Source organism: Gallus gallus, chromosome 1, assembly GCF_016699485.2.
Source record: "Gallus gallus isolate bGalGal1 chromosome 1, bGalGal1.mat.broiler.GRCg7b, whole genome shotgun sequence".
NCBI lineage: Eukaryota > Metazoa > Chordata > Aves > Galliformes > Phasianidae > Gallus > Gallus gallus.
Genome location: NC_052532.1, coordinates 54,632,854 through 54,659,295, shown reverse-complemented (window position 1 = coordinate 54,659,295; position 26,442 = coordinate 54,632,854). Strand labels below are relative to the sequence as shown.

Below are 26,442 nucleotides of genomic sequence, written 5' to 3'. Positions count from 1 at the left end.
GCTCAGCCTACATAAGGGACGTCCCTCCAGACGCGACGTTGTTTTATCTTTTATTTCACAGAGAGAGTTCAGAAGCTGCAAGGAGTGCTGTGCGAAGTAACCGCAGAGACTTCACAGCCAGTTGGCTTTGTAGAAGAGAAGCAAATAGAAGGTCATGAGAAAACTTTAAAGGTAGGGGGAGATGCACTTTATCGTTTAGTTTTGGGTTTAAAACAAAAAGTCTACACTGTTTTTATTTATTACAGTCCTTGGGAGATGAAAGGAGGAGATCTGTTCTCAGTATGGGATCCCATTTCTGATTCCATTAAGTTCCCTCTTTAAATGAGAGCTTGTCAATCTGCTCGTTTTTTCAGAGCAGGCTTCTGGGAGATAGGGTCAGAGGGCTGAGCTGTAATCTGTGAAGTGTGAGCTGAACTTCTGGTATGTTTTCATGAAGAACGTTTATGGTGAACTGGTGAAAAACAAACCAAACAGTAAGGAACCACTGGTGGAATAAAGGCTGAAGTTTCTTAATGCACATGTGAAAATACAAAGCATTTTTTCTTTATAGGAATAAAAATAGCATAATATGGTTAATGATCTAAGCAAATTCCGTGAGTAGGTATTGTAGTTTCGTTATACTCTGTGGTTGTATGCATCATAAAGATGCATTTCTTGATACTTGAGTCTTATGACTCTGTGGGAGTCAAGTTTGTGACTGTCCTGAAGTTTCACACCATCCCGTTGTCACTGAGCAGACAAGGTGTGTTCTGGAAAAGAACAATGTGTTTTATTGCTTTCACGTCCCTAAATGTTAATAGAATGAAACTGCGTGTCGTTATACAGTTTATGCTCTTTTTTCAGTCTTTTTTCTGATTGCAGTAGGAAATACAGCTGATAAGCTGTGTTAGGAGAATAAAAAAGGAGAACTGATTGCCGTCTAGATTCAGTGGTGGGGTTATATTGGGGCGGCAGAGTGGAAAGAGAAGGAGAAGGAAGCCAAGGTATTTTTGGATGTCTTCACCACAGCAGATGTTTTCTAGGTTTTGTTTCTACTGTTAACATGCTACCTAGGGTTATGAAAGATAATAATACAAATGTAACTTGCTACAGGCAGAAGTACAGTCTGAACTTCTGCTGGCATTTCAGTGTAGCTGGAGGAAGTGATAGAGTTTTGGGGTTTTTTTGTACTGATATGGACATATTGGCAGTTACACTTAAATGGCCTTATCTAACCCCAGAGGAAGGCAACTGTAGGATAGGTTGAGCACAAAGTGCTGCTTAATGCAAAACAAAATCAAGATGAAAAGAGAGGGGAAACTTTTACGTTCTCTTGTATTGTGTTTACCATGTCTGTTCTGGTAGTATTGAACAAAGTGCCTGAGTAGGCAGGTAGAAACACTTTAATAACAGCAAACAGAAATGGTAAGTGTCTAAGTGTGGGCTTCTTTCATTCACTTTTTTAGTCTTAAAAGTTTCATCATGATTTTATTGGAAATTCACTGATTTACATCTGTTGAGGAATCCGATGTTTGCTCACTCCAAATCTTGTCTGCAGTTCGAGGAGCATTGAGAAACTGCTTCAAAGGCCTGAAGGTCTGAAGTCCTGATTGAGTGGAGCTCACAGATTGAGTTCAAAGAATCATTTTACATAGAGTATATAAAAACTAATGTAATATTCTGTGTGACATACAGCTATCAAAATGCTTTTTAGGACTTGGGTGGTTGCTTTTCTCTGATACTAGTATATATCTGTTCCAAAATAAATGAACCTCTTCACTTCAGTGATCACACGTGGTCTGTTTAACTCCAAACTTAGCTATGAAGTTAAGCCAAAGAGCCGTGTTACCAAAATGCAGTTTTCAGAAATGGTTTTCTTAGTTCAGTTCTTTCTGTTCATTTGGTTGGTAAGGATGATAACTGCAGCTTGTTACTGTGTTGTGTATGGTTGTTGTATTTTCTTACTTGTATATGTAGCAGAAGGGGGGGGAAAAACACTAATTAGAAAAGTCCAGGACAGATGAAAAAGAATGAAATGGGTTAATGAGATGTCTGTATCAGCAGGTGTGTACCTCATCCTGGAGTTTGCAGCTTGAGAAGGCACTGTAATTGTGGTGATGTGGAAAAGTAGGCTCTGTAAGGAAACCTGGGTCTCCAAGGAACAAATAAGTTCATAGTTCAGTCTAATAGCTATATTGAGATATCCAAGGTTGGATTAAGATGACAAGATTTTAAGAAACTAATAAAAAGCAGAGCTGAGAAATCCAAATGCACTTACATTTCCTTATCATGATATTTGCTGCTGAAAATACTTGTTTTTGAATACCATAGGTAATTTTTTGCTGTTCCTTGATCTTTTTTATTTTCTGTGTTCAGGCCCATAAAGAAGACAAGCCTCAGAAAGTGCTGGAAATGAATGGCCATACAGCGGTGCCCCATTCCTACGACTATGACCTCATTGTCATCGGTGGAGGCTCAGGCGGTCTGGCTGCTGCCAAGGTAAGAAAGAGAAAATACAGGTTTATGCTTTCCTTGTAAGCAAGTGGGTGACATCCTCAGTAACTTGGATCTGGATATGTTTTAACACTGTAAGGGTGTAGCATTTCTGTCAGTTCAGTGGGACTTCTATTGAATTTAGTTCTAGGTTAAAGATGCTCATATCTTACCCATATTCATATGTATTATGCATGTCATACAGTGTACTACTGTGGTAAAGAAGGCCAGTGGCACATTAGGATGCATCAAGAAGGAGTATGGCCAACATATTGAGGGAGGTGATGCTCTTCCTCTATTCTGCCCTGCTGAGGCCAGAATATTGAGAATAGTTTGTCCAGTTCTGGGCTCCTCGGCTCAAAAATGACAGGGATCTTCTAGAAGGAGTCAACTGGAGGGCCACAGAGGTGATCAGAGGCTTGGAGCATCTTCCATAGAAGGAAACTGCAACTCTTCAGTCTTGAGAAGGCTGAGAGGGGATCTCATCGCTGCTTATCTAAAGCATGGGAGTCGAGGGATGGGCCGTTCTTGGTGGCATGCAGCAACAGAACAAGGGACAGAAGCTGGAAGATAGGAAGTTGTTCCATACAAATAAAAGGACGAACTTTACAGTGAGAGTGACAGAACACTGGAACACTGAGGTGTGAAGGGTTGTGGTGTCTCCTCTGCAGACACTCAGGACCTTTCTGGACACTTTCCTGTGTGACCTACTGTGAGGAACCTGCTTTAGCAGGGCTTTGGACTCAACAGTCTCTGGAGTTTCCTTCCAATCCCTACAATTCTATAATTTTGTAATACAGTCTGCTTTTCCATATGCTTTGAAGCAGACAGCCACAAAAACATCATGGTATAGCTTTCAGTAGAGTGCAGCTTGGTTCCTTTGTAACCCCACTAATGAGGATGATAATGAGTATCCCCATGGCTGAGGATGAAAGATGAATTCTCTGAAAATTCTGAGAACCTGGAAAGAAAAGTAGGAAGTAGTTTTTAGGGGACAGAAATGTTCAGGACAAAGCAGTAAGAAGAGTAAAGGAGAACTTGCAGTAATGCAGAACAGACTTGGAGTAATGAAATGCCATCTGTTGAAATTTCCATAAGGAGGCTGCTTTGTTTTGCTGTATGCGTATTTGCTTGCAAAGCTGTAGCTATGATGTTTATTGCATCATTTCTCAGCTCTGGGGCTGAAAATGTGTGTCTAGAAAGATGAATGGCCTTGTTCCTTCAACTCAAGGGAATAGGGAAAAGATAGGGAGATCGGCTTAGATGAGGGGGAAAAAAACAGGCCACAAGCTAAGAAAAAATTAATTAATTAAAAATTATAGTGTATTGCAAGATAATATGATGTAATACAATATAATTGGAATTGAAGCTAATAAATCAAATAAATGAGAGAGCGAGTGTCTGAAAACCAAAGGCCTTACTCTAATGCTGGAGGCGAGATGGCCAGGGAGCACACAGAGCCAAAGCGGGCAAAAGAGGAACAATCTCATGACTCCCAGTCAGCTTTATCTTTCCCTCCGGATGGGAAACTGAATAATGTAGTCTTCTGGGAGCTGCAGTTTACTCGTCTCTTCTGAGAACCGCATCCCCAGAACCATCCACAATCCACAGAACCTCAGCATTAACTCTTCAACTCCCAGTTTGCTACGTGATGCTATGGTGCAGAACATGGATAACAAACCAGAAACGGTGTCAGAATGTCTTCCTTTTTATGTCCAAATGGTGCTCAATGTTTGGTATTTTGGAGGGTTGTCTCCACAGTGAGTGTAAATGCTGCCAGTCTGACTGAGCAACCCAACTGCAGACCCAGACCAAAACTGCTAGGCCACCACTACCAGTTCACAGAGAACAGCTGTTGTTGTGGTCATGCAGCACTGCACTAAATCTACTAAGGCCTGAAAGCCTACAGGTCAGGTTTTGTTACTGTGGGCGTATCACTGTGCAGAATTGGTTACATCTGCTTGTGACCTCTGCTCAGATGGCAATAAGGAGCTGTGCTGTATAATGTTAACATACAGCTGAGCTTGGGAATCTGTGCATTCTGGTTAGTCAGCTGACACTGGTAATGTTCTTTCAAATTGTGTGTAACAGCTATCATTAAAAGGAAGCAGTAATAACACGTCTCAGTCCTTAAGTGCTTTTCAGAGGAACTTTCTCAATGTGCTACTAGTGTATAGAAACGAGCCTCTTGGCCAACCTTCATCTTTTGTAGGAAGCAAAAATACGGTACATTAATATTTTCCTAAGTAGTTTAAACCTATGTTCTTTGAAATATGTTTTGTATTTTGCATGGAATAAAATACATTTAAAATTTTAATTGTGATTGTCAGCTGTTTGGATTAACAAGTATTACTAGTAACATAGTGCTGAAGGCTGTCCAGACTCCTCCTAAACCAAACCCAAAGCCCTAGGGCAATACCCTGTGCCTACAGCTGCTATTATGAGTCTGAGAGCTCATCATGTGATGCAGTCCTGTTGTGGTTACTCAGTGTATCAAAGCTGTTTTGCTGCATCTCATGGGGGAATCTGTGTGTCTCAGCTCCGTAGTGCTTAGTTAAGCATTCTTCTCTGCCACCAGTTATTTCCAATGATTTTTGCCTTCCTCTCAGAAAACACAAAGGGAATAATGTAGTCAGTATGGAAATTCCAGTTTTCAGTATCGTGCACACACGTTGCCTGTTGACTTGCTAATTAAATTTCTCAGGGGAATTATCATAAATCAAATCATTGCTTTTCTAGAATGGATGACACTTGCACATCCTGACAGTCAAGTCGACTTACCATATGTTGACTAGTCTGAAGATTGTACTCAAAATCGAGTTCTTCTTTCTATTACAAGGAAAAAGACTGAATAAGTACGGTGGTAATGCTTGGCCACATGACTGTTTGTGTCATTGTGTGATGTGGTCTCAAATAAATATTTGAGGAACCATCTATGAAGGGAAGACAGGATTACTGAGCAATTTGTTAAATACATTAAAAGTAAATGTCATGTTGGGCAATATTATAAACAAAATGACAGGGTGAAGGAGGGAAGAAGAGGTTTGACTCCCAGAGTTCTCTGTCAGCTGGTGCCATGCTCTTGTTTAGCAGGGTAAATGGCTGTTTTTTTCCCTTCATCTTTTTTTTTTTTTCCTACTGACTGCACAGACTAATTCTGAAGATTAATGACTGCCTGGCCATTCCCTTGCAAATCATTCATTACTGCTTAATTAAAAGTCACAAAGCTTTTTAGCAATGCATGGTGTTATCATCTACTCCAAATTTAACTTCTAATATTTAGATATGTGTCTTATTTAATTTGTTTTCCAGGAGGCTGCCAAATATGAAAAGAAAGTGATGGTCCTAGACTTTGTAACACCTACGCCTCTGGGAAATTCATGGGGTAAATGTTTATTCATTGTAAACTTTTTACAATTTACTGAGACACTGATTGTCTTCTGGGGTCAACCATACCAATGTGTGAAAAACACATTCTGCTTCTTTCTCTCAGGTCTTGGAGGAACATGTGTAAATGTGGGCTGTATACCAAAAAAGCTGATGCACCAGGCAGCTTTACTGGGACAAGCCTTGCAAGATTCACGCAAATTTGGATGGCAATTTACAGAAGAAGGTACAGAAGAAAAACGTTTTCTTTGTTTATTTCAGTTTTATCATTTGTGCAGGTAATATTGAGGTTCCTTACACAGTCAAGTGCTTGTTGTACTTAAGCACGTGCTGACTTCAACAATGTGAGGCAACTTCACAGAGACTACATGTAAACTTAAGTGCTCTTCAAGGCTTCTTGCCTTGCAGCATTTGATCTGGTTTTAATATCTTCTCATCATGTCCGTGTTTGAGAAGAGTGCTGTGTGCATAAAAACAGTAAGATACTACTCCATTTCTGAATATAAGACAGCATCCAAGAGATTACCCCATATTGTTCTTCATTAGAAACAGAAACTTGCTAATAATTACAAACAAGTATTTCTCCATTTCTACAACATCAGAAGCTGAATTTTACTTTGTATTAGCTCTAATATGCATGATTATAGGATTGGGATTTAATTAGGGTTTATTTGTTGAACAGTGTCACCTGCTTAGAGTATGAGTCATTGGGGAACTACTGATAAAGTGTGAAGTCCAAATGTGTTTCAAAGGCTATGATTGCACTGATATAAGGGAGAAAATATCTCAAATGGTTGGCATAAAGAACATCACTCAGTTTTGTTTTTTTTAAACATATCTGTTTCATAGTGATTTCTTGTGTTGTCTGTGCTAATCTAATCCCTTTGAATTTCAGTTGAATTACTCTGAGGTAAAATAGGAATAAGACAAAGGTGACTGAGTTGTGAAAGAAAAGTCTGTCTGGGAATATAGGGCTGGCTACGAAAGAGTGCTTCACAGACTGAAAGATGAACATCGCTGTTTTGTTTCCAACAGTCAAACACAACTGGATGACTATGACCGAATCTGTTCAGAATTACATTGGCTCACTGAACTGGGGCTATCGGGTAGCCCTGAGAGAGAAGAAAGTCACGTATGAGAATGCATATGGAGAATTTGTTGGGCCCCACACAGTGAAGGTACTGCATAGCCATGCTTGCTGGGTCTTGTAGTGCTTTCAAGGAATAATTTTTTCCCTTGGGAGGACTGTAAAATACTCAGTTTGGACCATTGCTTTGTTCTCAGGCAACAAATAAAAGAGGAGTTGAAAAACTGTACACAGCTGAGACGTTTCTCATTGCCACTGGTGAGAGGCCACGCTACCTGGGTATCCCTGGAGACAAGGAATACTGCATTAGCAGGTAAAAACAGTGAAGAATATGAAGTCATTCACTGTGTGTAAATACTAAACTATCAGACAGCAGTGAAGCGTAAACAGGGCTGCTTGCTTGGTGTTGTTTTTCCAATGTAACTTTTTTAGAGGAAAGTGAGCAAGAGAATAGCTACAAACATGTTAGGGTGGTGAGAATGTTAGTAGCTGGTGGACACTGCTGAACTGTGGGTGGCTGGCTAGAATGGTTCTGCTTCTAGCTGATATTAGCAGTAACTGAAAACACCATAAATCATGTGCAAGTCTGTCACAAAATGAATTGATCAGCTGTGCCCCTGTTACAATTTTATGTGCTTTTTCCAAATTCCTTAAGGTTTTTCAGTTCACGTACAGAAGTTTGTTCATAATAAAGAGCACAGCCTGCTTGGTGAAGAACTCCCTGCTCAAATAGGAGGAAAAGAGGGAGTTCTGAGGCAGCTGATATCTGAAGCTCAGATTGGATGCTAGGAAATATTTCTTCTCAGAAGAAGCGGTGCTGCAGTGGCACAGGCTGCCCAGGGAGGTGGTGGAGTCACAGTGTGGCACTGAGGGACCTGGATTCATAGCATGGTAGAGATGAGTTGGTTGTTGGACTATATGATCTTAAAGGTCTTTTCCATCCCTAATGATTCTATGATGCTTTGAAGCTGGTTGAAATGTATCTGTCATCATGCATTTTGGAAGTATTGAAACTTGACCCAATTTTTGCCAGCTACCTAGTGAAGTGAATTCAACTTTTGGTAGAACCTGTCTCAAATGTCTGGAGTGCTAAAGCCAAACAATTTGAGCACAATTTACACACACACACACACACATGAAAAGGATAGCTGGGGAGGAGAAGTTACATACAGATGAGGTGTGTTTTCATACAGACTAACTTCTAAAAATTTCTTATTGTAGAAAGAGGTTGGAGTTACAGGCTCCCACGCCTTTAGCAATGAAATAAATAACTGGTAATTTTGTCAAACCAAAATATCATGTTGCCTGTTTCCCTTCTACAAAGTAGTGAAATTAAAGGTAATAGATTATGTAGCCTGTAAAGTAGTGCTTTAAAATAACATTTTGAGGGTCAGTAATGTCAGAGTTAGAGACTATCAAAGTGAAGCTGTCTGTGCAATCTTAGCTGGGTTCCCCAAGGGTTGTAAACTATGATGTAGCCTTTAATTATACAGTCAAATTTCCTCTATAACATTTGCAGAGATCACCTTGTTTAGCCTTTGCAGTTGTTGGCTGGAAGAGAGACACACTTTAAGATGTAAATCTTTGGAGAATTTCATTACCAAACTCTGCCTGAGTCCCTGCTGAGCAAGCATGGCGCCTCCCTGAGTCTCTGCTTCCCTGAGCAGCCCTGGTTTTGTAGTCTAACTCCAAAGTGTAGCAGACGTGACGTATGTTGATGAAGTTGAAACAAATGGAAAACAGGCAAAGAAATGTTTTCCATAACTTTGTACTTATATCTCTGCCTGATTCTGTGGTTTGCATTAATTCATTTTATTGTCCATATGTATGAGTCACTGTGTATGATGCATTAGCAAAAGGAGAAATCTTCAAAGAAGTTAAGATATGCGTGTCTATGTGCTGAACCCCTTCCTCTTCCTTTTAGCTACCAGGAACTAAATTTTGCAGCAAAATATGTGAAGTGATTCAGTAAAAATATCCTTCATTTTTTAAGAAATTGTAATAAGTTTCTGCTTTAAAAAAGAAATCATAGAATCATAGAATCACCAAGGTTGGAAAAGACCCACAGGATCACCCAGTCCAACCATGCACCCATCACCAACAGTTCTCACTAAAATAACAACAGCACAGGATTTTTGTGATGATTTGGAGTATTTCATACTCTTTTTTTCTTAGTGTGTCCCTCATTAGAGCTTTTTAATCTGCCATGTACTGATTATATATTCTAACTGAATTTCCAAAAATAATTTTTGTTTTGTTATTGTCAGTGATTATGAAAAGGATTCAGTCCTTTTCTTACAAAATAAAGTAGACAAATGTAAAGTGTGGTGTATTCTCCTGTTTTTCTCTAATAGCTTTTTTTGTTGTTGTTGTTTCCCCCCTTTTCCAGTGATGATCTTTTCTCCCTGCCTTACTGTCCGGGGAAAACTCTGGTGGTTGGAGCTTCCTATGTTGCCTTGGAATGTGCAGGATTTCTTGCAGGTCTTGGATTAGATGTCACTGTAATGGTGAGATCCATTCTTTTAAGAGGATTTGACCAGGATATGGCAAACAAAATTGGTGAATATATGGAAGAGCATGGAATCAAATTTATTAGAGAATTTGTTCCAATCAAGGTAAGCTCAAAGTAGTATAAGACTACAACTGATGGCATTGTACCTATCATAGTGTTTTAAGTTACACATATTTTAAATAAATAAAGTTGAATTTGCAATGTAGGATCAACTTTGATATACCACAGGTTATTTTTTAATTGTTTTAAATGGATTGAGTTCATGAATCTTATATAATTTTAGAAGTACAGTTTAGCCTTAGTACTGGAATTGTCTGAGATTCCAGAATTTGTTGCTGTTTATGAGAATTAGATGGATTAGTTTATGTTGTGTTAAAAATGTTATGTCTGCTCGTCTTGATCCTTCAAATGCTACACATACTTAAATTCCAGCAGCTCTCCTGAAGTCTGTGAGACTTCTTGCAGGCTGATACGTAGGAAGATACATGCTTTTTGTAAGATCAGGGCTAATGCATCACAAATAATCATATTTTTTCATAGTCAGTTCTCAAATTCTCCGCCAACAAATACTGCTTACAATGCTCAGGATCAGTGGGCTATACAGAAAAGTCTGAAGTACCCATCTGTATCCTTTATGTGGCAGAGGCCTTAAATACATGCCTAATTTTCTTTGAATTCCATAGGGATACTCAAGCAATTAGTTATATGTATATATAGAGGCAAGTTCAGGTTGTAAAGTAGATTAGGTAAGCTCTGGAGTTTTTCTAATGTTAAATTGCCTTATCACAGGCTTCAGAGGGTCCTAACCGTGTTTTTTCTTAAAGCCTTTTCATGATGATTAGTGCTTAATTATTATGAATTAGGAAGTAATGTATTAAGCAGTTTTCCATTTGGTGTTAAGCTAGCGTGTTACTGAGTTTAATGCATTAGGAATGAAAGTATTAAATAGAGTGAAGACTGGTTTTGTTGTTCCTTTTTAGTCCACACTTAGCAATGTCAAGAGTAGTTTAGAAAATGTTCTTGCCAGTTGCCACCCTATAGATCTGACCCATATTGGGTCAACGATGATTAGCTGGCTTTTAATTTTTTCAGATTTAGCTTTTTGTAAAGTATTTTGGGGGAAGGGGAAGGAGGAAGTTGGTCTTACAAGCAGAAGACCATTTCAGGTAAATTAAAAAGGTCTCCTCCAACCAGATGCACTCTGTAGAGTCCATTACTCTACAGTCATAGTCATAAAACAATCTGTGTTATATCCTGTTCCTTTACTGCGTGTCTTTGATTTCAATGAGAATAAAACATGTGACCCCATTTCTAGTTAAGAATAACCTTAAATTGCTGAATATCTTTTTATCAGGTCTTCTCATCTCTTTCAAACATTGTTTTTGAACTTAGGCGTGTTGTGCTTATTAAGATATCTTCAGTGGGATATTTGAGGACAGAAAATTATTATTAATAATGCTACCTTTGAATAGGAACAGTTCAACAGAGAGATCCTTTAAAGTTGAGCCATAGAAAGCAAATGGGAGCCTTGCTGTTCCTGAAAAGGTCAAGGAAGGGCTGTATTTGAAGATGTATGGTTCCTTCTTCATAGTTCAGTGAACACTAAGTAGGGCAAAAGAGAAACCACATATGTAGCTCCAAATTTCATTCACTGATTATTTATCAAGGAGAAAAAAAGTAGTGTTTGGCAGAAAAAGCCAGTGGCATCAGTCTGTCTTCTTTTTGTCTTTTTGATATGTAGGAGTTGCATGTGTATAAACAGAAACACGCCCTTATTGTGTTTGTTAAAATAGTAAATCCACAGAGATGAAACAAAATGTTTAAATATGTAAGTAACAATCACAAGTCTAGAGAATGATGAAATTATCTTTAGAACATATGTTTGAACTTCAGGTCGTAGTTAAACGCTCACTTTCAATCATATGATATTGAAAACAAATAGACGTTTTCTTACATATTTTGATTTGAAGCTAATCCTTGTATTTTTTTTTTCCCCTAAATGTTATAGGTTGAACAGATTGAAGAAGGAACTCCTGGAAGACTGAAAGTTGCAGCCAAGTCCACCAAGGATGACCAAGTAATTGAAGAGGAATACAATACTGTGAGTCCTGTCTAAATATGTAAAGAACTTGGAATAACTTTTTATTTAATGTTGAGATTTCTGAGATCTTTATATCTTTGTGTTAGTTTTATTAAAAAACAATTCTAATTATTACAATATGCTAGTTGCATACAATCAGCATCTAGTTAAGGTGAGGAAAAGTCCAAGAATCCAGGGGCATGAGTGCCTTCTGAATCACTTGCGTGCTTTTGAAACCTGTTTTTTAGCTCAGGGTTTGGAAGAGCTTGATCACGTGGAAACAGATGCAGGATTTTATCCCAGGGAAATATTTGTCATAAACTGTAGGTAATGATTTTCAATAGCTGTCACAGCAACTGAAGCATGCTCTTTTGGAGTTAACATAAAGCAGTTGTCCTTACAAGAGCTGAACAAACTGATGTCATGTCTTCTGAAGATCTGTTGTTCAGAAAAACAGCTAATGCCCCATGGCAAGTCAGGCGAGGAATTTTAATACACACTTAAAGCAGCAAAATTATGGTGCAAACGTATTCAGGTGTGCTATTTTATGTTTGATGGAATGTTTCCATGACCTCTCACACCACTCATTTTCTTAGGCCTTGATGCTGAAAGCCAAAATAATAATAATAATAATAGTAGACTTGTGGTCACATTATGTGAAAGCACACAGAGTATATAAAGATCAGGATTTGTCAACTTGGGATTTTAGACTGCAAATACACTGTGCCAGTGTCTTCATCTACTTATATACTGCATCAGTTCCTTCCATAACGAGGATATGCGTCAGTGTCTCTGAGTGCTGATAGTATAAGAAAGCTAAACAATAACAACAGTGTTGGTTCATAGATGTTCTATTATTTTTCCTTCTCCGTGGTACTGAAAGTTGTTTTGGGTTTTTTTGTTTTTCCTTTGCAAACAGTGCCCTCTTTTCTTTACTTCTGATTTCTTATTGCTACTCTATCTTTCACTGAAATGCTGTCGCTCATTGCAGAAGCTATGAGCTGTGTGTGATGCATCTGACGACCTTCAACTCTGAACATTTGGCCAGCTTGGTCATCTAAAAGAGTTGAAGCAGACCTTGGACTCCTACATCACAGTTCTTTTGTCACTTGAGTAGCATTGTGTAGTTACCTGGCCAGCTGTCCAAGACTGCAAAGCACACAGCATTTTTCTGTGCAATAGTAAACACTAGAATTTGTTTTCCTTGTTAAGGTAGCCAAGTTTGTCGGTCAGGTAAGAACTCAGAATGGTCTGTCTGGCATTCTGAACAAATGTTCAGACAATTAATATTCAACAAGCAGTGTTCTTTGGCACAGACTTGGTTGAGAACCTGCGTAAGTGAATTATACTTTCTGATAAAGACAACAATGATTTTACTGTCTTCCTATTTGCCTAAGCATTTGAGTTTCCTTCTTAAAGAACCCTTTATTTGAAGAGCATTTTGATGTCATTTGCTTTGGTAGAAATGTGATGTGACAATTCCGTATGAAAGTACAAGGAAATAAAATAACAGATTTGTTTAGGATGCTCTTTGTGCATTTCTCCAGGGAAAGCTATTTGGCTGTATTTAATCCCAAAGCTGAAACATAGTATCAATAGGTTGCAATGATGGATGGCTTGTCTTGAGCTTAGTGAGTGTAGGATGGGTAACAAATGTATTCATCTTAATGTTACCAAGCCTTAGCTACTGGTCTTTAGTATATAATGAAAACAATAGATAGCAACAAGCAGAAGTTTTAGGAAATCAGTAACTCGTGCATTTCTGTTTTGCAGGTGCTGCTAGCAATTGGAAGAGATGCGTGTACAAGAAAAATTGGTTTGGACAAAGTTGGAGTGAAAATCAATGAAAAGTAAGGAGAAATGTCTGCATCACGCAGTGCTGAACTTGAGTTATTGACTACTGCAGTGACTGCAGTGTATCCATTTTGAAATGCTTTGAGGAAAGAATTGTTTCCCGTTTGTGTGCATTTGCATAGGAGACAATGTAGCAGATATCTGCATTTTCTACATAGTACTAAATGTTTTCTTTTTTCTACTGAAATGTCAGTTCCTAAATGTTGACTTCAAAGGTGTCTATCACATTCTGCCTATGCTCACAAGCCAGTCTCTCAGCTTCTTCCAGTGACTGGGCTTTCTAGGATCTGCCATTTGTTTTGTGTTCCTGTGACCTTGTTTTTATCTCTACCACCTTTTGTGGTAGAGATATGTTTGTTCATATGGACTTCTAATGGGTTGGATTTTGTTTAATGTACAATCTAATGTAAATGTTACTATATGTTTATTTTTTTTTAATAGAAGGCCAAAGAAGCACTCTTAAAGTCTCAGCAAGAGTTACTGATGTGTTTTAGTATTTGGAAAAGTTTATTCCCTGACTTACGGCAGCTGCCTTCTCCTGCACAGAATTTCAGGTTTAATGCAGTGAGACTGATGGCACTGGGGAGTGGAGCTATGGGTAGCATTTTCAGTGTTGGTAACTTTAAAACATCTTCTAGATACGAGGGACCTAGGCTGTGTTCCCTTTTAATGAAAAGATGCAGGACCACGAACTTGACTTGGTAGTCTGTGGGAGAATAATGCGGAGAGCAGCTTATATATAGGAGTACACTGATGTTGCTGAAGGGAAGCATTACATTGCTCTAAATGGTCTACTAAAATTTGCCAGACCCATGCTGTCTTGGGGAGCAGTACACAACTTTATTAGACACTGGGACATTTATTACTAATAGTGATGTAGTGACAAAGAGTCTTTTTCTAATATAATATACTTTTAATATAAAAATCACAACTGGTCCTCCAGTCAACTGTGTGACTGTTCCTATGCCTATCTGATTGGTTTACCTGCTGGATGTGTTTCCTGCAGTGATTACTACACTATCTCATTAATGGAGTAGGAAATGTTAATAATTTAAAACTTGCATTAGCCCAGTATGTTTAATGCTAAAAAGCTTGCTGGCTGTCCCTTATGTAGAGTGTATAACAGGTTGACTTGTCTCTGCAAAGAAGTTGGAAAGTTAAGTGTCTAGAAAATAATTCATCCCCTGAACTGGAATTTCAGTGGTGGAGAAAATCCTTTGCCCTGCAGCTTGAGTGGGAAAATGTCTCTTCTTGTCATTCTTCAAGGTTGCCAGTACACAGTTTGGCTGGTAGTAGAGTGTGTGTTGAGGAAAGCAGTTATGTCTCACTGAAGAATTGATTCATAAGATGAATCACAAGTTCCTGGGCTACCTCCTTATCCAGTGTGTACTTTTCTGTAATTTTGATGGAGACCAAAATTTGCATCGTTTACCTTCTTGCCCACGATTATAGGATTGTGAATATGACTTCTTTCCCTCATATTTCAAATATGTGCTTCGTTCTTAAAGCTAGAGGGCTCCACTCCTGCAGTGTTATTTACCACTGGAGTCTTCACAGCGGAATACTTACATCTTTTATTCTTGTTAATGCAAACTGTAGAACGGGAAAAATACCTGTGGATGACATGGAGCAAACAAACGTGCCATATATTTATGCTATTGGAGATATACTGCAGGACAGGCTGGAACTCACACCAGTGGCAATCCAGGCAGGAAGACTGTTAGTTCAAAGGCTTTACGCGGGGTCAACCCTTAAGGTAAGTAACCAACTGCTACAAAATTTTGTCACTGTACTACTTCTAAGTAGATGTGGTGCTCTGAATTTTCAGTGTTATTTGCTGTAGTATTTTTTTCCTTTTGTTTTCAGTGTCATACATAGTTCTGCTACAAATTGAATATGAACTAAAGATCAAATCTGCCAATAAGTCAACACGTTTGTACCTGAGAAGCTGAGTCTATGACGAAAAGTGTTTACATCTCATGTTAGCGCAATAGTATATTTCCATCAAGTTATGCTAGTCCAAGTAGGAGTAACATGGATGCTTATTTACACCTTATATTTCATATGTAAATAGGAGGAAAGGAGAATGCCTTTAAAGAAATGTTATCGATGCGCCATTTATGTGGGTGTTTGTCTCTCCCTCGTAACCATAGGTCATAAGGAAAAAGATTTTTCTCTTGTACAATTTGCAGTAGCTGTATCAGGTTCTGTTGTCAGCCAGATTTAGAGCTTGAATGAGTTGTTTATTTAAGGTTGACAGGTATCAGAATACCAGAATCCTGAATCACTGTGGCTAATGTTATTACATCAGTCAGGCAATGCTGAAGAAAACTGTAGCTGGAGCCAGAATTTTCTCTTACTGCAGTACTACACATACGTCTTAATTTACATTTTATGCCAGATAACTATCTCTCAGGGCATGAAAATCTTTGTGCTAGTAAAGAAGGCATCATCACTTTGAATTAATCCAATAAATGAATAACTACTTAGGTGGAATCCTGGCTTACATTGCAGTTTTAACAAATCCAGAAAGGGTGATTGTATGAAACATAATGAAATGTTATATGTAGGTGGGGAAAGAATAATAAACAGCACCTTAGTTCATATCTAGTCACAAAGATAATTAATTAGAGTTGAAATTAATAGACTAAAGTTGCTAGAAATGAACTAGTTCTGACCTGCCAGCCTTCTGTGAGAGAATGACTAATTTGGAGGATATAGGGAGAGCAGCGAATGTTGTTTGCTTTGATTCTAATAGGGCTGGAGTAACATTCCTGTATGCAAACTGAAGTATGGGCTAGATAAGTGGGCAGTGAGGTGGACTGAAAACCAGCCAAACTGCAGGGCTTAAAGGACTCTGATCACTATTACAAAGTCCAGCCGGAGGCCAGTCATTAGTGGTGTGCCATAGCATTTGTCTGCTCAGCCTAATACTGTTTAAAATCTTCAATAATGATCCAGAGCCCACCCTTGGTGGTTTGGAAGGTGAATCAAAACAAAGGCAAGTGAATAATACACTAGCTGGTTGTGCTGTCCCTCTGAGCGACCTCACTGGGCTGGAGAAGTGATCTGATAGGAATGTCAAGAGGAAGAGCAAGGGGAATTGAAAAATCCTGTGTCTGTGGAGGTGTGGCTTCTTGCATCAGTACAGGCTGGGGACCCACTAATTGAAAAACAGCTTTGCAGAGAGGCCCTGGGAGGATAATGGTGGTTAAGAAGTTGACAGTGATGTACCCTAATGGCAAAGGTGGAAAGTGGCATCTTGGGCTGTATCCTGCAGGTGCATCCTCAGACCATTGCCAGTGGTTGCAGGGGAGCCACCTTCTCCCTCCATACTTGGCACTGGTGAGACAAGTCTGGATTCTGTATCCAGTTTTGTCCTCCCAAGTACAAGAAGGACAGGGACATAGTGGGGTGAGTCCAGCAAAGAGCCATGAAGATGATTAAGGGATTGCAGCATCTGACACATGAGGAGAGGCTGGAATAGAACTGTAGAATCACAGAATGGTTTGGGTTAGAAGAAATCTTTAACATATCTAGTTCCAGCCCCTGGCTATAGGCAGGGAAACCTCCCTCTAGGCCAGGTTGCTCAAAGCCCTGTCCAGCCTGGCCTTGAATGCATCCAGGGAGGGGGCATCCACATCTCTGGGCAACCTGTTCCAGTGTCTCACCACCCGCACAGTAAAGAATTTCTTCCTGATATCTAGTCTAAATCTGCCTTCCTTCAGTTTAAAGCCATTTCCTCTTGTCCTGTTGCTACATGCCCTTACAGAAAGTCCCTCCCCAGCTTTCCTGTAGGCCCTCTTCAGGTACTGGATGGCCACTATAAGGTCCCTCCTGGAGCCTTATCTTCTCTAGGCTGAAGAGCCCCAGCTCTCTCAGCCTGTTCCTTTCAGGGAGGTGCTCCAGCCCTCTGACCATCTTTGTAGCCCTCCTTTGGACCTACTCCAACAGGTCAATGTCCTTCTTGTGCTGGAGGCTCCAGAACTGGACACAGTTCCCCAGGTGGGGTCTCAGAAGAGCAGAATAGAGATGCAGAACCCCCTCCCTTGACCTACTGGTCATGCTTCTCTTGATGCAACCCAGGGTACAGTTGGCCTTCTGGGCTGCAAGCACACGCTGCCAGCTCATGTTGAGTCTTTCATCAACTGACACTCCCAAATCCTTCTCCTCATGGCTGCTCTCACGCCATTCTCCACCCAACCTGTATTTCTGCTTGGGATTGCCCCAATTCAGGTGCAGGACCTTGCACCTGGATAGCTGGAGCTTTTTGTACCCTCTATAAAGTATGGCTTGGGAGGCTTTATCAGTATGTGTAAGTACTTGATGGTAAGAGAGTACAGAAGATGGAGCCAGACTCCTTTCAGTGGTATGAAGTGCAAGGACAAAGGGCAATAGGAACAAACCGAAACGCAGGAAAATTCTACTCATGCATAAGAAAAAACTTTTTTTGCTGTGGGGGTCATCAGATCTAAGCAGTTTGCCCAGTGAGGCTGCAGAGTCTTCATACTTAAGAGAGATTCCAAAGCAAGTGGACACAGTTGCAAGCTGTAGCTGGTTCTGCTACCAGAACCTCAACCAGTCTGTGTGTGATTCTGGGTAGACAATAGAATTTGCAATATAAATTTGCAGTGATACACATGAAAACACATACATAGGTAAATGTCTATACAAATATAGCATCTTCCTGTTCTCCATGTGTCACAATAAGTCGGGAGAACCATTCTGAACAGAGCACACTCTAAAGCTCCCATGAAGTCAGGGCTATTTGACTTATGGCATGTGTTGAGGCAAAGCTTTAGTTCTTGCTCTCCCTTCAAATGGTTGTAGTTCATGCCTTTGATTCTGTGGCATCTCCTAGGCTCTGTGACTGAAGAAAAGGATGATGGGTATTGGATGGTGGATGTCTTTGTATCATTATCTGTTAGAAATAGAGTGCTTTATGGAAGCAGCTGAGCAGTTTGCTTTTTATTTCCGGTGTCACCTGTGACCTGATATGCTTTAAAGCAGGACACTTAATGTCCTCTTACTCCTTAATCTATGCACGTCAGTGTCCGTATGGCTTTAAACAGACTTCCTGTTCGTGGTCTGGTTAACAGTTCTGAGTGGGGGACAGGACCAGACTTCTGAGTGGGGGGCAGCATGATTTAAAATGATAATTAAAAGCAACTTTTAGAGTGGAATAATAATCCAGCTTTTCTTCCTGTCTTTCAGACCACTGAATTTTTACCCAGTATGCTGATTTTATTACTAACATTGTATGTTTTTTATTTTCTTCTGAATACCACACAGTGTGACTATGTGAATGTTCCCACCACGGTGTTCACTCCTTTAGAGTATGGAGCCTGCGGATATTCTGAAGAGAATGCAATACAGAAGTTTGGGGAAGAAAACATTGAGGTAAATGCCTTAGTTTCATTTGGATTTTAAGTTCCAAATTTGTAATTTGTAATAATGTTAAGAGTTGATTCAAACAAGCATTCTGTGTTCTGATGTAAGGGCAGAAGGAGGTGTACTTCTGTCTTCCTTAGCAGTTCCTAAGGATGTGATAAAAAGTTCCCAGTTCAGACAGTTCTAGCTCCAAATATGCTTTGTCTTTGGCACATAGAGCTCATAGCTGGCATGTTTGTCTTTAAAGAAAAAAAGAAAAAATCTGCAAGTGCTTCAGGATGAGTCAAAGGTGAGTATGTGTTGGAAGTAATGCATTGGTGTCAGTGCAGAAGAAGAGGTTTTTGTAGCCGCAGTGTGGTGATTTCCTTGCCACAATGATTTTGACTTCATGTTCCCAGTGTTGCAACGTTATTTTCCCTGCTTAACTATGTAAGCAGATATTTTACTCACTTGAGTAATCCCTTTTCATTCATTGGCATTGCTGTTGAATGAAATTAGACACTTAGTGCCTCAAGCTGTTCTTACAGTGTGCCACAGAGACCACATTACAAAAAGCTTAAGGAAAGGGAGTCAGACAAAAATCTGAACTTATTTTATGTCCTGTGAAGATGACTTGAGGAGCATTATTTGGGGAAATAAGAATATGTGTGGTGTTCAACTTAAAGTGAGAGATATCAGGATTTTGGGGTAGAGTTGTGTCTCAAAACACACGTCTTATTTTCTGAGATGTATCTTATCCAGGTGTATGAGGAGCCTTATTTGCAATAAGTTATCTGTCCAGTGATGTTGGCTGGGAGGTACTGGGGAAGGACTCTCACCCTGAGTTCACAGCCAGTACACGGCTGACTGCTAATGAAGAGCTGCTAGTTAATGGTTCATCCACACATTGCATCTCTGTTGCTGAAAGTTTTTACATGAATGATTTCCAAAAGTGCTCTGCCCTCCCAAGTCTTCTGCAATGGCACTCAGTAGTAAGGCACTGCCTTTGCTGGCAGACGATGCAAATTTAAGGTAAACTGGCAGCTTCTGGAAGATCGTGCTGTCTGCTGTGTAGTTAGGGAATTTCTTTTTAATCTGTGTTGTATTTCCAGGTGTACCATAGTCATTTCTGGCCACTGGAATGGACTGTACCATCCAGAGACAACAACAAATGCTATGCAAAGATCATTTGCAATATTCAAGATAATGTAAGTGCATCTTTCCTTCCAAGGCAAGCAGAAATTGTGTGTTCATCATAGGGACCATTAATACAGCTGTAAATTGATATTGTTGTATTAGAAGTCGTATCGGTGGCATCTTATTCTCCCTTCCCCAGACTGGGATATGCATTTTATGGGAGATTCTTCTCTCTGAAATTGGGGTCGCTCAGAATGCATCACATCTTGTGAACTCTGCAAATCCACGTCTGTCTGTAGAACACTTGAGATGCTTCCAACAGAATTAATGTATCTTGCCTGCACAAATATCATTTAAAGTGATAGGCCAGGATTATTGTAGGACTAAGGTAAAACTTTCTGGTTAAGGAAACATTCAGTACCTGCTAAAGCATAAAGAAAATCCTAATTGCAATAATAAGCTAATATTATAAATACATTAGCTCTAATAAAGTTTTGGATCTATTTTACCTATTTTCTTTTATCAGCAGATACAAACTGATCTTTCTGGAGTTTTCCTAAGCATTATGTCATCATTTTGTAAAGTCTGCAAACCTGTCTGGTTTTGCTCATCTCCTTTTACTGGAAGAGTTTGTACTAGGGTGGATGCTATTTTAATACCCACGCTTATGTTCCTGCTCCAAGTTACTTAAGAAAATGGAAGGACTTAATGGTGATTTAAAGTGTTTCATTAATTTGTTTCTGTTTCTTGTCCTGAAAAACAGAAATGTGTTTTAACATCTAGAGACAGAGTTGAAAGTTATCCTGGATGAAAATTTCGTTCAGGAAATATTTGAATTAACAGTGGAAACCAGTCATCTCCACTTCATCTTTATGGTTTTATTTTGACATTTATATATATATTTTTAAGGGAAAAATGAGGATAATTCAAATTTTGTTATTCCCTAATTATAGCTTTTGTTATCTGTATGAACCTCGTGGTAACACTCTGTCCTCAGGCCTGCTGAAAGTCAAAAAAAAAAAACCAAAAACCCTTTCATTGTTCTGAGTATCCACACTGCCCTTTCTTTAGGAAAAGCAAGTCAAGTCAGCACAGCTTGTTCCTTTGAATGTTCAGTAAGAGTATGTGCACAGTTTGGCATATTTTGCAGTTGAAAGGGAAGCTGATTCTTGATGTAATCTTTTCATAGAGAAGACAACATTTTTCCCACAAAGTCCCTTCTGTTGCAGATAATGATAGTTCACGTTTGTTTGGCTACATTGATTTGTGGTATCTTTTGTAAAGAGATGAGATTAAATACTCTGAGTAAGAAAACTCAGCAAAAACTCAGAAAAAGCAGATGACTCTGCTTGCATTTGTCTTTATTTAGCAGAGAGTCATTGGTTTCCATGTCCTCGGTCCAAATGCTGGAGAAGTCACCCAAGGCTTTGCAGCAGCTATGAAATGTGGACTGACCAAAGACCAGTTGGACAGCACCATAGGAATTCATCCAGTCTGTGCAGAGGTTTGTATATGAAGGCACCTTTGTATCCTGGTTTTGGTAGTGTTCTGGAATAAGGTGTTAGAAATCTGAATATGAGAATTTAACTGAAGTCAGAATTTAGGGAAGGTAGAAGGGAAGATAGGACCGGAAACGATCTGTTTCTAACATTTATAACATTTAGGTTTCATGTGACTTTTTTTTTCCGTTTGTGAAGTATTTATGGTCTCCCCTAACCCAGTGCTCCCTCTGCTGGGGAGTAATCAATCTTCGTCCCACCCATCCATTTTTGAAGGCTTCAAATTCTGTTTCCGCTGAGGTGGATGTCAAAGTTAATTTTTCTGGATACGTATACTGAAAATAGGCTCATAATCTGGTGTTGTGGAATGGGGGGAGCAGCTCCATGGCAGTTTTTCTGTTAAATTCTGGTCTTTTGAAAACCTCTCCTTTGCTCTGTAGCACTTCGTTTTTGAAGCGAAGTACCCAAGGCCACGCAGCCACTTCTTGTGTTTGTCTGGCTGTTTCTCTTCAATGAATAACTGAATTTTCTCTGTCGGGTGGGGGCAGCTCTTCACAATGTAAATCAGTGATGCTGCACTGATTTTAGTTGATTTAGGACCTCTTCTTTTAGTTGAGAATCTCAGGTAACTGCATACGACCTTTGCAGGACATAGTACAGAATGTGGTTTTACCTACATATTTTAGCTACAGAGTGTAAGAGAGAGCGTTGAGATACTGGTCTGTAGAAAAGAAGTCCTATTCTCTTGTTTTGTGTTTCCAAACTGATGTGATATAAGCAATACAATGTGAGCACCTTTAATGTAATTGACTGCAAGCAATCTGAATCATCTCCAAAGCATCTGCAGTACTGATTCTTTTTTTTCCCCCTGTGATATCATCTACTGGTGTTCTTGGAAGCCCTTGAAGAGAGGCAGTGCGTTCTTACCAGGGGCCCTGCAGGGGGGGAACTTTGAGTGAGGCATTCAAACCTATGAACTCGAGTAGGATATTAGCATATGCAGTGCGAAGAGAAGATTATAGTCATAATTTATTCTGGACATCTGAGCTGCTAAAACTGAAACTGAATAGAATGATGATTAGGTATAATTTAGGGAGGTAATTTCAGATAATCATATTTGTTTGAGTGGGGGAGGAAGAAATTGGCTTAGGAAAAATGCACTGTTTAAAAGCTCCAGGGAACAGTGATCATTTTTAGTGCCCATCTTCAGAAGGCTTTTTTTATGCCTGTTACTTAATTTAATCTCTTATGCAGTAAACAAAAATCAAAGTGCAAGATGGTACTCTTTGATTAACAAAAAATGCTTTAAATTTGTTTGGAATTTGTCAGAACTGTGCATATCTGGCTGAAGGGGGTAATGGATAACAGCATTCTGTTTATCATGCATCTATAAAAAGGCTAAAGAAAATGAACTCTGATCTAAGCAGTAAAGGCACAGTGTTGCAGGATCAAATACTGACATCTTCACTGGCATTAGTACTGTCTGCTCAGAGTCTCATGTGAAACACAGTATTACTCAGCTTGAAAGAGACTGAGGATTCCATTTCCATTAGAACCAGATTTCACTTCCCTTATTTGAGTGGCATTTTGTTCAGCAGAAAGCCCAGTTCTGAATAAAATTTCTTGTAAGGCAAAGTATGAATAACTGCAAAGACAGATTGGTAAGTCCTCAGCCTTACAGAGAGTTACCTCTCACCCTGCACTGTACTGCACAGCTTGAAATACAGGCATGTACTGAGCATCTGTGATGGAGAAGGTGTCTTCTGAAAACAGGGACACTTCAGTGAGTTTGCTAATGACTGCTTTCCAGTTATGGGGTCTACAGAGTTGTCTTCACTTGCATGACTAATATGTTCTGTCAAAAACTCCTGTTTCCAATGATTACTAAATGACTCCCAGCTGGCTTACTGGAGCTGGGGAGCTGAGGGGTCCCTGCAGCCACTGGAGCTGGCTAACAGACCCAGAGCTTGCACCTGAGCCAGAAAGAAAATAGATCAATTGTGCACTCTCTGTTTTTTGTCTGTCAAAGGTAAGTAACAACAAATCAAAGTACCCATACATTGTCAGTCTGTGGATCAGGTCTAAGAGTTAGAAACCCCATCTCAAGCCATGCACTGTGGTTTAAATCTGTTTCTGTTCTTCCGCCATATACATTAGACATGCATTTATCTTCGTGACTTGTGCATAATGTTCTTATGCTTGTAGAAGGTGGAAGAGGTATATCATTTATTAATGTTTTCTGATGTGTTCTGACAGCCTTAATGCACCAGAGCTTCTACTTGCAAGACTGTAGAGCTGTCCGATACCTGTTATCTTCAGATACTTCAGTGTTATTTGCATAAAAGAAATATGTATATTCTCTATTCTGTGCTAAGTTTATACTTCCAGAGAGATGGCTTCGATGATAGCTAATTATTGCAACTTTGAATCATTTAGATAGAAGCAGATCTTGTTTCTCTTCTTTCCTTTCTCTACCACATCTATGCAAAACAATGCCATTATTTGCATAGTAAAGTTCTAATATTAAACAGTTTTGTAGAATTGTTCCTTTTCAATTTTGACACCATTTAGTTTTTACAATAATTATTTTTGAACATGTTGCTTTCTTTAATGTGACTTGAAAACACTAAAGATTTTACTTTATCAAACTAGATTGACGAGGTGTTTCTTAGCTATTGTCCACAGGGTACAAAACACAAACATAATGCCTACGTCAGCGATCAGCTCCACATTTCTATAATATCTGGAACGATACAGAGGCAAAACTCATGCTCTCTTCAAATGCTATAGCCTTAGGTTAGCTTCGATTTGCCAACGAAAAACTCAGCTTCGGGAAATAAAGACACTTAATCAGTAGGCATATGAACTGGAGAGTATTATTGCTGAGCCCTTTTCTACTGTGAAACTTAATAGCAGTAAGACAATGGGCTATAAAGCAATGAGACTTGCTTCATTGGCATAAGGCAAATGTGGAGAACAAAGGGTATTTGTATGTGTGTGCTGTTTAGTGGCAAGGATTTTAAATGTATGTCTTTCGTCATTATTTTATTAGAAGAAATGCCTATGGTTTTGAGCATTATGCCCTCGTTAATCTTCCAGAAGAGAAGATTAATTGTAGCCATACTAAATGTTGTCTTTTTTCTTTCTATCAAGGTATTCACCACTCTGTCCATCACCAAGCGTTCTGGTGAAAATACCCTGCAGTCTGGTTGCTGAGGTTAAAGACCCCCATTCCTGTTATTGCCAGAGACTGACTTTCATCGCTATGGCTGACCTGTGCAACTCAGAAGAAAGATTTTGAAAGAAGTCATCCTCAGATGACTGCAGAAACGTTTATGTTTCAGACAGAGCACTCCACAGTCCTGAGGAGAAGAGCAAGAGGGGAGTTAGCCACCAGTGGTGATTGACTGGCAATCAACAATGCAATGGGCATATTGACAGTCCAGCTGATGTTTAGCAGGGCATTTCACACATGCTTTCATGAAATCACAGCCTGAAGCCTGCACTGTCTGGTGGGCAGTGATGGAAGAACTGCTGGCACAGCTGAACAACAACTTTATTTTTTTTCCCTCCATAGTTTGTTACTTGAACAAAGAGCCATCCTGACTCAAGAATGTCACCGCAAGTTCAGACGACTGTGTACTGAGTTGTAACACTGCAATTGCAAGTTCTCCTTAAGAGCATGCATTTTTACCAATGACAGTTGCATGCCAACATTGGGGATGTTATCTGCGTGTTTGGTTATGAGGAAGGAGGGTTCACTGGAAAAAAATATTAGTACTGTCTACAGTAATGACTCTCTTTGTTTCCAAAGGGACTGCTATGACTGTTTATTTTAGAGATACTTATTTCTGAAAATATTCCTGATGAGAAAGAAAACAGTTTTTATTAAGGCCTTGTTAGACAGAAAGCTCTTTTTTTTTTTTAATTTTATTTTATTTTTTGTGATAGTAACAACCTTGCACATAACACAGAAGTGACCTCTATAGCTTTATCTTGCAGCTTACGTGATTCTAAATAATCTGGTTTGAAACTGACAGAATTCCAATTTGGATTGAATTATATTTCAAGAGCATGACCCAGCTTTATTCAACTGGGATAAATTCTTCCTTTTCAGGTGAGCAGTGGCGTACTGCACGCTTTCAGGTCTGAACTGGCCACTTTGCACACAGTGATACTGAGGCTTCCTTCACACTGATGGGGTGATTGAGTCAAAACCAAGCAACCAAAAAAAAATAAGAAAACCAAACCACCCACCACTCAATCTCTGAAAAGAAATAGTGAAAATTCTTCTATGTAGACAAGGCCAACAAGATGAATTCTGTTCTGTGCATGTTTTGTAATATATCTGATTAAGAAACTGATACTTTTGAAACAGATTTCCATGAAAAATAATGAGCAAGGTTACCTTCTTGTATGTTCCTCTTCTGCTGGATAAACTGCATGTATATTTATCAGAAAGGGATAAAACCCTCTTTGTAATGAAAATGGCTGTGCTTTTTCATCTGGTTTTTCATTCCCTCTGTTTTAGCAGGAATGTTCAGATTACATTCATTACATGGTTCTTGGGAGTTCATTGTGGTGTGAAAATGGGATGAATTCTCCATCCCTCCGGTCAGGACACCTTGTGCCTACGTTTCTACCCAGTAACAAACTCATGGTTTTCTTACTAGAATACTGTTTTAAGTTATTTTTCTAAAGTCATAACTGAAGGATTTTAAAGTGAGTTCTGTATGGTATCAAAAGGACAGTCTGTGGTGTTCTTTTTCTGGCCAGTTTATTAAATAGATTGAATGTTTGCACAAACAGGTTCTCGTTTCGATGACTTCCAGGCAAAGAAAGCAGGTGATGGCAGGATAGCTTTTTTAATAGGCCAGAAGAGGGCACCTTGATAAAGATGTGATTTGTTTCAGCCTTTTGAATTCTGAAGGTAGATATTTCTTTGAAAACAGGATACGGGGCTGTTCCATGTGTGGCGTTTTTTGCGTGTTAAATATATCAGAAGAACGTAATTAAAAATAAGGAATAAATTGGGACCAACTCT

General features: G+C 39.3%; 1 protein-coding gene across 2 annotated transcripts; it reads left to right on the top strand.

Moving 5' to 3' along the window:
- On the top strand, positions 1–26,442 carry TXNRD1 (thioredoxin reductase 1). Of its 2 annotated transcripts, none has more exons than NM_001352023.2 (14): positions 1–171; positions 2,356–2,478; positions 5,785–5,857; positions 5,966–6,085; positions 6,895–7,037; positions 7,144–7,259; positions 9,336–9,561; positions 11,467–11,559; positions 13,312–13,388; positions 14,992–15,148; positions 18,685–18,792; positions 19,875–19,970; positions 21,272–21,403; positions 24,552–26,442. In NM_001352023.2, the coding sequence occupies exons 2-14, from the start codon at positions 2,392–2,394 to the stop codon at positions 24,618–24,620; spliced, it is 1,497 nt and encodes a 498-aa protein (NP_001338952.2). In that variant the 5' UTR covers positions 1–171; positions 2,356–2,391; the 3' UTR covers positions 24,621–26,442. The 2 variants fall into 2 exon arrangements, with proteins under 2 accessions (NP_001338952.2, NP_001025933.3); NM_001030762.4 differs by having other exon boundaries at positions 21,269–21,403.